At 45.2% G+C, this 12,137-nt stretch overlaps 1 protein-coding gene across 1 annotated transcript in view; it reads right to left on the reverse strand.

Moving 5' to 3' along the window:
- Positions 1 to 108, reverse strand: part of LOC120102361 (uncharacterized) — an 8,295-nt gene extending 8,187 nt beyond the window's left edge. The window contains exon 1 of the mRNA XM_063287006.1: positions 72 to 108. Coding sequence (XP_063143076.1) covers positions 72 to 108 — 37 coding nt within the window. The remainder of the gene's footprint in view (positions 1 to 71) is intronic.
- Between the last annotated feature and the right edge of the window lie 12,029 nt (positions 109 to 12,137).

A 12,137-nucleotide genomic window follows, 5' to 3' on the forward strand; every position in this document is an offset into this window, starting at 1 on the left:
GTAGCAGGCTCAATCAATAGGATTTTGAGGTCAGCGTTCTTAAGAGCTTCAGGATGAGTTTGAGGCCATACCTGGCGAGAGGGCTGAGCAGGTAAAGGCACCCACCATCAAGCCTGATGATCAATCCCAGGACCCAAGAATGGAAAGAAAGAATGGACTCCCGCAAGCTGGAACATCCATGTCCACATACACACAATAGAAATGAATAACCAGTAAAGAGAATCCAAAATAAAAAGTAACAAGAGGGGCTGGGAATGATGTCTAAGGGGTAGAGCCCTCGCCTAGCCATATGTGGGGTCCTGATATCAATCCTCTGTAGCACAAAGAAAAAAGTAATGCTTTCAATTTGCAGTATTTGCCTTTGGAATTAAGTGCAATCCACCAATTTGCTAAGCAGCAGTATCCGAAACCTAAACCAGAGTCCATGTCCTTCCAGGTTGGTAACTGAGTGCTGCTGGGGCCTCCTGCCTGCCCAGCAGATGGGGAGCTCCCCGCTCACCTCTCATTCAGTGCTGGATGGCAAGGGATCTGCGGACCAGGCGAAGGCCTTCAGACTTAGCCTCTCTCATTGTCAGATTTAGTCTTGGAGTTTTGCTTGGTTTGCATTTTCTAGTGGCTTTCCTGAGACCCATAGAGACTTCTTTAAACATTCATTCCCAGCTGCCTCTGTTTTTTTCTTTTTACTTTGAGGCTACAACAACCAAGCTCTCAAAGCAGAACATCAGGGGAGAACTAGGAGAGTCTAATACAAGTGTCTAGTTGCATTAGATACTCGAACTAAACTCAAAACAATCTTCCTTGCTCATCCACACACAGTACTGGGGGCTGAACTAAGACCTCACACATGCCAGGCAGGACTTGCTTTTCCACTGAGTTACATCTCTGCCCCTTTAAGTTTTCCTTTGAGACAAGATCCTAATAAACTGTCCACACTATCCTTAAACTGTTCTGTACTCTAGACAGCCACGACCTTGTCTTCCAGCCCCACACTCACCAGCAGATAGAACCACAGCCCTTTTCCAGCCATCCTGACTAAAAAGATTTATACTATACATTTACTTAGCACTGTTTTATGTTTTTCTGAGATGAGGTCTCATTAGCCTTGGCTGGCTTGGACTTTACTGTGTGGGCCAGGCTGGCCTCAATGCATGGAGATTTACCTGCCTCTGCCTACCAGGTTCTGGCTTTAAAGCTATCTGCAACCACACCTGGATATTCGTTATTTAGTGTTTGATGGGTTATTTTGCTAGGATTTAAATTCAGGACCTGCGTATTCAAGGCACGAGTTCGACCACTGAACTCCACCCTCTACTGACAACAGAATAGTTGCCTCTCTCGAGGTTCAGAAAGTCTTGCTTAGTGTGGGGAGGCAGAATCCTAAATCCTGATACAAAGTCACCCAAATTCAGTGGGGAAAAAGTGAGTTTGATGGCAAGACTTTATCTCATTCTGGAAAAATTCAGCAATAAGGATGAGAGGCAGGAGGATTGTGTTCTTGAGATCAGCCTGAGATGGCTATGTAGTAAGACCCTGTCTCAAGAAAGGAAAAAAAAAAAAACAAAAACAAACAAATTAAGGCCAATATAGTGGTGCACACCTGTAATCCCAGCACTTGAGATGCAGAGGCAGGAGGATTGCCACATGTTGAGGCCAGCCTGGTCTACATAGTGAGTTCTAGGCCAAGCTGGGCTACACATTTAAAGACCTTCCTCTTAAACAATACCATCAAAAGTAATATAAATGGTGTATAAATGGTGGTGCAACCATGTGATTTTAGCACTGAGGAGGCATGAGGGTCAGGAGTTCGAGCTCACTCTTGTCCTACATGGCAAGTTTGAGGCAAATATAGGCTTCTTGCAACTCTGTCTCAACAAGTTAACTAAAAAAGAATGAAGTAAATATGGATATGTGCACATGCACATACACCTACATATATGTGTATACCCACAGTGAGAAAACCATGCAGGCAGCTGTGGAACCTGGGGAATGTTATCTGTCTTCTGAGGGGCTTATATTTATATGAATGAGACGGAAAAGGGGTCAAAGCATTGTCTCTGCATGCACAAGGCCCTGGATTCAATCTACAGCACCAAAAAAAAAAAAATAATAATAAAATAAAGAAGGAAGTGATAGCGGTCAGAACAACAGTGGATGTCCTGATGCATTGTATCTGTAATCCCAGCACTTGGGAGGCTAATGGAGGTGATTGCGAGTGTGGGGCCAGTCTAGCCTACCAAGATCCTGTCTCAATAAAACTCGCACCCAGGGATTAGGGATTTAGCTCAGTGGTAGAGCGCTTGCTAGGAAGCGCAAGGCCCTGGGTTCGGTCCCCAGCTCCGAAAAAAAGAACCAAAAAAAAAAAACAAAAAAAACAAAAAACAAAAAAAACAACTCGCACCCAAAAAGCCCTCTCACTGAAGTATTTTCCACAAACTATAACTTCTACAAGCAATATTTAAATAACAATGAATTCTTTTCCTGAAAGCTGAAAGGTCTATCCCGAGGCTTCTGCTCCATGGCACGCAATGTACGTGCATATATATATATATATATATATATATATATATATATATATATATATATATATATATATCACACGCACACGCACACGCACACGTATACATATATTCCCCAGAGCAACTTGAAGACCTGATGTTATGAATAATCCCTTCTTTGGCCTCATTGTCTATCTTTCACTAGCACACTGGAGGAACAGAGCACCCGTCGATGCCCTATCGACGCTGAAGGTATTTTGGGCGGGCTTGTCTGTGATGAAAGCTTCTAGCCAGACTTTGAACTTCAGCTGGCAGCTTATGAAAATCTCCCTGAGCAACCCAGCAGGCCCTGCAAGTGCTTGGAAGTGGTCCTTTCCTGCCTCTTGCAGCTTGCAGAAACCGCTGCAGTGCGCCGTTATGCCACAAGGAGGAGTTAAGCGCCGCCCTGCAGGCAGGAGACCCGGAAGCCTGCCCTGGGCTTCCAACATCCGTTGAAAGCCACGTGTGGTACTCTAACTGGACAATCTGGGAACTACTGGAGGCAGCGCTTCAGGATCTGGGCCCAAGTACACACAGCTCATTTTTCTTGGTACGTCTTCTTATTCTTCATAGGCTGCTTTGTGTTGAATAAAATCAAACTGACCCAGGTGTGGTGGCGAACTTCTGTAACTGCAACATTAGGGAGGTGGAGGCAGAAGGTGGAGGCACTAGGTGAGTTTGAGCCAGCTTGGACTACATGAGATCCTGCCCCACACACTAAAACAGATGAAAAGCAAAATACAGAAAATCAAACTGAATCAGGAGTGGTGGTGCACACCTTTCATGGCATCACGGGAGAAAGTGAGGAAGGATGATTAAGTTCCAGGCGAGCCTAGTCTAAACAATCAGTTCCAGACCAGCCAGGCTTACACAGCTACAAAGACAAGAGCCAGGGAATTGGACCATCTGCTGTTCAGCACCCCACATTGCACAGGGTAGTGACCCCAACAGAGTTCTTTTGGCCTCAGAAGACCGTTAGTGGGGAGGCTGAGGGGACCGAGGATTTCTATTGCCATCATGAAACAAAAACGAGTCGGACAGGAAAGGGTTTATTACATTTTACAGCATCGTAGTCCACAATCCAGGGAAGTCAGGGCAGGAACTCCAGGACCGTGGAGGCAGAAACTGATACAGAGGATGTGTGTGTGTGTGTGTGTGTGTGTGTGTGTGTGTGTGTGTGTGTGTGAGAGAGAGAGAGAGAGAGAGAGAGAGAGAGAGAGAGAGAGTGTGTGTGTGTCAGGGGTGTGCCTGTGCCTACTGGCTTGCTCCCATTGGCTTGCTCTGCCTACTTTTAAAAGGACCATCAGATAAGAGGTAGTACCACCCACAATGAGCTGGGCCCTCCAACATCAGGTATCTCACAGACTTACCTACAGGTCAGCCCTAGGGAGGCATTTTCTCAGTTAAGATGCCCTCTTCTCAGATACAACTAGGTTTGTGTCAAGATTACAAAAAGCAACCAGCACACTGGCCCAGACATTACAACAGAAGAAATACAACCCCCAAACGGACCATGAGAATGGCGTGCAGGGTAAACCCCCCCCCCCCCAGGCTCTCCTTTTGGCTAACAGCCCTGCTAGGTGGACATAGAAAAGGGAAGCTCCCAGTAAGCAGGGGAGCATCAGCGCTGTGAGCCCCCTCTATAGGCAGAGCACCCTCTCTCTGTGTGGCACCTTTTCTTTCCGTGTGTGCACGCGCGCACTTGTGTGTGTGTGTGTGTGTGTGTGTGTGTGTGTGTTGGGCTAGTCTCTTTTTTTTCTGCTGATGATTGAACCCAAGACTTGATAGATGTAGGCAAGTATTCTACCTCTGAACTGTACTCTTAGCTCTGCTTTCATTTTTAATGTATTGTTGTTGTCGTTGTTGTAAGAGTGCATCTTCCTGCCTCAGTCAAATCTATTTTAGAGTATCCTTATGAGAGCAGCTGATAGACATCCAGATTTAACAGGGAGGGAAGACAGAAGAGGGGGGAAAAGAGGGAAGGATGGGCTGCAGAGATGGCTCAGTGGTTAAGAAAACCGACTGCTCCCAGAGGTTCTGAGTTCAAATCCCAGCAACCACATGGTGGCTCACAACCATCTGTAATGAGATCCCTTTTCTGTAATGATGCCCTTTTCTGGTATGTCTGAAGACAGCTACAGTGTACTCATATACATATAAATAGGTCTTTAAAAAAAAAAGGGGGGGAAGGGGAGAGAGGGAGAGAGATAACATATACATATACAAAGAGACAGACAGACACAACACCGAGATGAGATGAGATACTCATTCAGAACAGCTTCAAGTCTTTATCAAGGTGTTATAATAACACGAGTTGCAAAAGGGAAACCTGAGGCCCCCAAACCCTCTTATCTTCTACACAGCGATCCCACAAGGGTTCTTAGTTATACCCATGACTTAATCCTAGTATTTTGTGCTGTTAGATGTTATCTTCATAAACAGTCACTACCATATACTATCAATACCTAAAGTGTAATCTTCAGAATTAACCTGCCCCCAAGCGTCTAACTAAACCATGAGCTAGCAGCCTGGCTACACTGGTTGTCTTGTGGCCTCAGGGAATCTGACAGCCTTTGTCCCTGCAGTCTTCAGGTTGTAAGTGCACACTGCTGTGCCAGCTTTTATGCTGATCTGAGCTCAGGTCCTCTGGGTTACAAAACAAGTACTTGTCCCCTAAACCATCTCTCCGGCCCTGAAAGCATAGATTTAGAAACACAGGATGTTATTTAATCGTTTATTCCCTAGATAAGTAAAGCCTAGGAACAGTAGTTTACCTAAGGTCCCGTAACCGCCTAGTTTTCAAAGGCAAGCTAAGAACTTTGGTCTTTGTCTTACTGTTTGGAGACAGGGTCTCCCTTTGCTCTGGCTGGCCTGGAACTCATTATGTAGACCAGGCTGACCCTGAAGTTGTGGAGATCTTCTGCCTCTATTGTTACAGGTGTGTGCTAACATGCTGAGCCCAGGATAAAAACTTAAACATTTAAAAATTATATGTTTGTTGATGTGTTTGTGTGTGGGCAAGGAAAGTTGCCATAGTGTGTGTGTGTGTGTGTGTGTGTGTGTGTGTGTGTGTGTGTTTTGGTGGGGAGTCAGGGACAACTCTTTGGGGAGCTGATTCTCTTCTACAATGTGAATCCAGGCTTGCTTTACTAGATGCAAGTATTTTTAGTGCACAGCCATGTCACTGACCTAAGATAATAACTCTTAAACTCAAGACTTTTATTTTGAGTAGCAACCCCCCATACCAGCAGAGTCCTCCTTCCACACCTCACACTACACTGAGGGGCCGTTTTCTGCCTTTGCAAGTCTCATCTGACTCTCCCCCACTCCACCCTTTCTCTCCCTTTCTGCCTCAGTCTCCTCCTTGAAACAGAGACTCTCTTCATAGCCCAGGATAGGTTCGAACTTGGATGCTCCTCCTTCTTCAGCCTCCCTAGTGCTGAGATAGATTTTTTTTTTAACAGAAAGGTTGATTTGCCCATGTTTCAGAGTGACAAGGAATAGTGGGAACTGATGATCTGCTTAACAGACTCAGTGAGTGAATCAGTCCAGCTCTGCAGTCTGGGTTAATTTGTAACTGTGCAGCTGGCTTGGTGCAATACAGAAGTGTCCTGAGTTTATGCTGTGTCAATCTAGAGGTCACTAGGCTGATAATCACACCAACCAGAATCAGTACAGTGTATCTCATCCATTGTAACATCTGGTTGAGACCATAATTCCTTAGATAAATGCAAAATGAATAAAACATAGGTTTGACAAGTGGGATTTCAAGACCTCCACCTGACTGACTTATTCATTCAAAATGGCTTTTTCTTATTTGTTTGTTTTAAAATGTATGTGTGTGTGTGTGTGTGTGTGTGTGTGTGTGTGTGTGTGTGTGTGTGTGTGTATTTGCTGTTTTCGAGACAGAGCCTGTTTCCTGTCTTTGCAGCCCTGGCTGTCCCAGAACTCACTGTACCAGGCAGCCTTGAGCTCACTTGCTGTGGGTCATGCCATCCTAGACAGGTGGTCCTGGGCCACATGAGAAAGTTAGCTGAGCAAGCCAGGAGCCAGGAGAGAAGCAAGCCAATAAGTTTGCTCCTTGACTTCCTGCCTCTAGGTTCTTGCTGTGGCCTCCCTCTATGAAGGACTCTCTTTTTTTTTTTTTTTTTTTTGGTTCTTTTTTTTTTTCGGAGCTGGGGACCGAACCCAGGGCCTTGCGCTTCCTAGGCAAGCGCTCTACCACTGAGCTAAATCCCCAACCCCGAAGGACTCTCTTAAGTTAAAATAAACACTTCCTTCCCTAGGTCCAAGGTTGGTTTTGATCAGTTTTTTTTTTAAGCAACTAACAGAAGCAAGTACTCTACTACTAAGCCATACACCAAGCCTCCTCTTTCTCTTAGGAATGTTGGCTTGGTTTTCATGAATTTGTGTAGATCCAGTGTTGTAGAATGTCTTAGTCAGGGTTTCTACTCCTGCACAAACATCATGACCAAGAAGCAAGGTGGTGAGGAAAGTGTTTATTCAGCTTATACTTCCACACTGCTGTTCATCACCAAAGGAAGTCAGGACTGAACTCAAGCAGGTCAGGAAGCAGGAGCTAATGCAGAGGCCATGAAGGGATGTTTCTTACTGGCTTCCTTCCCCTGGCTTGCTCAGCTTGCTTTCTTTTAGAACCTAAGACCATCAGCCCAGGGACAGCACCACCTACATTGGGCTGAGTCCTCCCCACCTTGATCACTAATTGAGAAAATGCCTTACAGCTGGGTCTCATGAAGGCATTTCCACAACTGAGGCTCCTTTTCTGTGATAACTCCAGCTTGTGTCAAGTTGACACACAAAACCAGACAGTACACAGAACTTTACTATTCTTATGCAATGGCCATGTAGCAAACACCATGGACAGTCTTATCTCTTGTCCTGTCCTCTGCCAGCCACAGTCCCGGCACCCCGGAAAGTCCAATCTTTATCTCCAATCAGCCGATAGGTCATGTGTCTGAATACACGACCCAGAATTTTCTTTCAATTGGCAGTAATGGGGATGTGGCTAAAGTACAGCTTCCTGCTTACAACCTTCAGCAGCCTGAGAAATTCATTCCTGAGGCCTCCACTCAGGTGAAGCCAGGATTTGTTGTTACAAAAAGAAACTTCAGCATGGGACCGAACTGAGGAGTTATTTAGCATAAAGGTAAACATGTGGGGTGGAAGAAAGATGATGCATTAAAAAAAAAAATCTGTAAGGCACACTTGCGTGTGACAACGTACCAGCCCCACTGAACTAGCATAATGGATACCATGTTAGATGCACCATTCTGACTATAAAACCCAGCCCACACGTAGGCCCAACACCTGCCAAAACTCGAATAAAGACCTAATCCATCAAAGATCTAGCCCACAGTTCCAGGGAAGTCCCTAAATACACTAACCTTGCCTTTTGGCTTCTGTAGTTCCTCTTCTTGCTACATGAAGTGTGACAACCAGGACGTGGGGTTTGTACGTAAAAGATGAAGGGCTATAAGGCTCAGGGCTGCATGGCTTGGGCAAGTTTCCTATGTGGACGCCGCTGGCTGTGACAAAGACTTTCTTTTTTGACTTCAAGACTGTCCCCATGGTGGTCTCAGCTGGGCTTTCCTCAGCACTTAGGGTCATCTTGGACCGCTTACCATTTCACATCATCCTGAGCTACAGAAGACCCTGTCTCAGGAAAAAAAAAAGCCCTAAAAATAGTGTTGATCACTTCAGAAAAGTTTAAACTACACATTCGTTTATTTATATGCACCCCTGGCTGGTTCTTGGAACTCACTATGCAGATGAAATGGCTTTGAACCTGCTTTAATCTCTCTTGTCTCTGCCTCTTTAGTGCAGAAAGAACACGGATGGACCCCCTCCCATCTCATTAAGAAGTTTTTCGTAGCCATCATTTTCATCATGAAGATAAAAACAAATTGATAGTTTTATTTTCATGTAGCCTAAGTTGACATCAGAGTTCCATTTGTAGCCAAGGATGACCTTGAATTTCCGATCTTCCTGTCCCCACTTCAAAAGCGCTAAGATGGCAGGCCTTTGCCACTGTGCCAAGTTTATGCAGTGGTTGGGATCTGACTCAGAGCATTGTGAATGCTAGTCAAACACCCCAGCTCAACGTCTTCTTTCTGCGTGTGGGTACTCGAATGTGCCAGTGGTGTACGTGTGGCACAAACTCGTGTGCATTTGTGGACAGAGTCCAGAGGCTATGGTGGTGTGGCTTATTTAGTCACTCTGCCTTTTTTTTTTTTTTTTTTTTTTTGAGATGAGGGCTGACCCTGCAGCTCACTAGTTGGTTAGATTAGCTGCCCAGGACCCTGTTCTGTCCCAGGTCGGGGGTGGGGTGGGGTGTTTACAGGCGTGTGCTGCCACTCCTGTTGTTTTGTTTTTTGTTTTAATGTGGATCCCGGGATCTGAACTCAGGCCTTCCGGCTTGCACAGCACCTATTTCATCAACTGAGCCATCTCCCCAGCCTACATAAGTTGTTTTGTTTTTAAATAGAATACTAGATTCTTCAGTTGAAAAGTGTTTTTTTCCATGACTAAAAATGACAGAAGTGGAAAGAGTTACAGTAAATGTAGATGAAGGACATTCCTCATTTTATAATTAGCTTGGAGCCCAATGTGGTACACACCTTTAGGCCAAGCTTCAGGGAATGAAGGGCAGAGGGTCAGAAGTTCAAGGCTGTTCTGGTCTACAGAGTAAGTTTTCAGGTAACTTGAAGCTAGATTAGACGCTGTCTCAAACAAGAACGAACTTTAGTGTGAGCAAGGGCTGTAGATAGGAGGTAGAGCCCTTGGTTATAAGCATGAGGCTTGAGCTCAGCACCTGAATACCAATGAATAAGAGTAAGACTGGGTTAATTACTCTACACAGCTTCCTGGAATGGAGGCTCCATGAAAGTTAGCACGCAGTGCTCACAGAGTTAGAGGCCAGGTACCATCTTCACTTCATAAGCCAGAGAAACAGGCTTCTGAGCTGGCCTCCAACTCGGCCTCCATTCATCTCCTCTATTAGGTTTCAGAGCTGAAGTTCCAGTAGCTAAGCAGCTTAAAAATCACAGAGTGTTAATCTTCTGACAGTTCTGGAGGTGAGAAACCTCAAACCAAAGTGTCCTGTCCTTTAGGGGACAGAGGAAGGACAACCCACAGTGTCCTCCCACAGACAGTTTTCCACAAACCTGTTTCATTGAACTTTGAAACAAATTCTTTTAACATTTATGTATTGATTTGTGCACAAGAGCCATGCCGTGCATGTGGAGATCACAGAGCAACTAGCTATTTTTTTCTCTTTCCATTGTGAGAGGCCTGAAGATAGAACTCAGGTTGTCTGGTTTGGCAGCAATTTTCCTCATCCACTCCCAGTGAACCTTGAAAAATCTAAACTGAGCTCTAAGAATCTAAACAAGGCTCAGCTTGTAAGGTCACTTGCTGTGAAGCCTGGAACCCACATGGTAGAAGAGAAGAGTCAACTGTTACAAATTGTCCCTGGACCTCTACATGTGTGCTGTGGCATGAATACACTCCTGATCCCTCCTTACTCTGTCTGTCTCTGTCTCTCTGTCTGTCTCTGTCTCTCTGTCTGTCTCTGTCTCTCTGTCTCATCTCCCTCTGTCTATTTTTTTCTGTGTCTGTCTCTGTCTTACACACACACACACACACACACACACACACACACACACACACACACACGTCAGTCCACAGGGGCTACAGAGTTACCTCAGTAGTTGAGCACTTGTTGCTCTTCCATGGAGGCTAACAACTGTCTGTCTGTAACTCCAGTTCCAGAGGATACAATGTGTTCTCGTTTTCTCAGGTAAGGCAGGGATGTGGTGCAAAGAGACACCTGCAGGAAAAATCACACATACAATAAAAACAATTAAATCTTCAGGTTACCTCCTGGCTTCCCATCTTCTATCATCAAATCCAAACTAGGGCCCCGTGTCCCACTCCCCCTGTCCCTGAATTTTCTTTCTACCTCTCCCCACTCCAGGTTTCACTGATCTACGCCAGTGTTTTGTATTGTTCCAAGAATAAACTTTTGGCTGCATTTTTGGCTTTAAATGAATGTACTTATTAAGTACACAGCAAATAAAAGTAAAAGAATAAATAGCAAGTAGCGATAGGTAGCCAGGCTCTACCAAATAGCAAGCTCACAACATCCAGCAGAGGCGACTAGAGTAGTTGGTTGAGAGAGCTAAACAAGAAAGCATCAAGTTAGAGGTTTACAAATACGAAGCAGATATCAACTGGGGAAGTTGGGGCAGTCAGCCGGAGTGTCTTTTTAAAAAAATATTTTCAATTAAAATATAATTCCATCATTTCCCCCTTGCCTCCGGCACACCGTCTTTCAACCTCCAAACCACTTCACTGTCCTTCCCCATTCAGGGTCTTTTCCTGGAATGTGCTTCTACCAAAGGTCAGCCTGCTTCTCCTTCTCACTTCCCTCAAGCCTTTCCACTCAGGACCACCTGACTTAAAGACAAGAGAATCTGTTCCAGCTTCTTCTTTGTTCCTCTTCAGTTTTCTTTACAACGTGAAGTACCATGAAGCATTTTCTCCTCTGTTTGCTGTATGTTCTCCACACTGGACTGTAAGCCAGAGGAGGGCAGGGATTTTGCTGTTACTATTGTTTTGCTGTGCTAGAAACGAACCCCATGTCTTTTACGTGCTGGGAAAGAATTTTTTCCCATGAATTAATTTATTCACTTTGCCTCCTGATCACTCCCTGCCCCCCACCCCCTCCAACCTCCCCAGAACCCAGTGCTTCAATACATGCCAGGCAAGCATTCTACCACTGGGCTACATCCCAACCCAAATTCTGATTTTTTTTTATTCCGTGTTCAACTACTCAGAGTATTAACATTTTCTTTCAGGGTACATTGTCAACAAACAATTATAGAAAAATTCAGTCAATAAGTGAATGAGGACCAACTCTTTTAAAAAGTTAATTAATTTAATGTGAGTATACTGTTGCTGTCTTCAGACACACCAGAAGAGGGCATCAGATGCCATTACAGATGGTTGTGAGTCACCAAGTGGTTGCTGGGAATTGAACTGCAGTCTGTGCTCTTAACCATAGAGCCATCTCTCAAGCCCCAACTCTTTTTTTTTTTTTAAGATTATTATGATTTATGTGTTTTGTTGTGGGAGTATGTGCACGTGCTTGCAGAGTGTACGACGGAGGTCAGAAAGCCCTGGATCTGCCCCCCCCCCCCCCCCCCCCCCCTCAGAGCTCAAGTTGTTGAGGGCTGCCAGACTGTGTGTGCTGGGTCCTGAACTCTCCGGTCCACCGAAAGAGCAGCAAGCCCTTTAACCTCCGAGTCATTTCTGTAACACTACCGTTTTTGCTTTTTGAACTTCTGATCCTCCTGCCTACACCTCTCTAGTACTGAAATCCTTGGCCTGCGACTGTGAGGAGCCCAATAAGTTGGGAAAAAAAAAATGGTGAATGAACCCACCATGAAAGAGAAAAAACATGTGACAAAGTGAATTGACACCAAGGCGATGACACTGTGCCTTGGGACGCACCACCAGGTGGCGATGTCGCCGGCGGGCGCTCGGAGTCTATGGGACCTCGCCGTTCTTGCCGTGTGCTTC

Source organism: Rattus norvegicus, chromosome 4, assembly GCF_036323735.1.
Source record: "Rattus norvegicus strain BN/NHsdMcwi chromosome 4, GRCr8, whole genome shotgun sequence".
In the NCBI taxonomy this organism is placed as follows: Eukaryota; Metazoa; Chordata; class Mammalia; order Rodentia; family Muridae; genus Rattus; species Rattus norvegicus.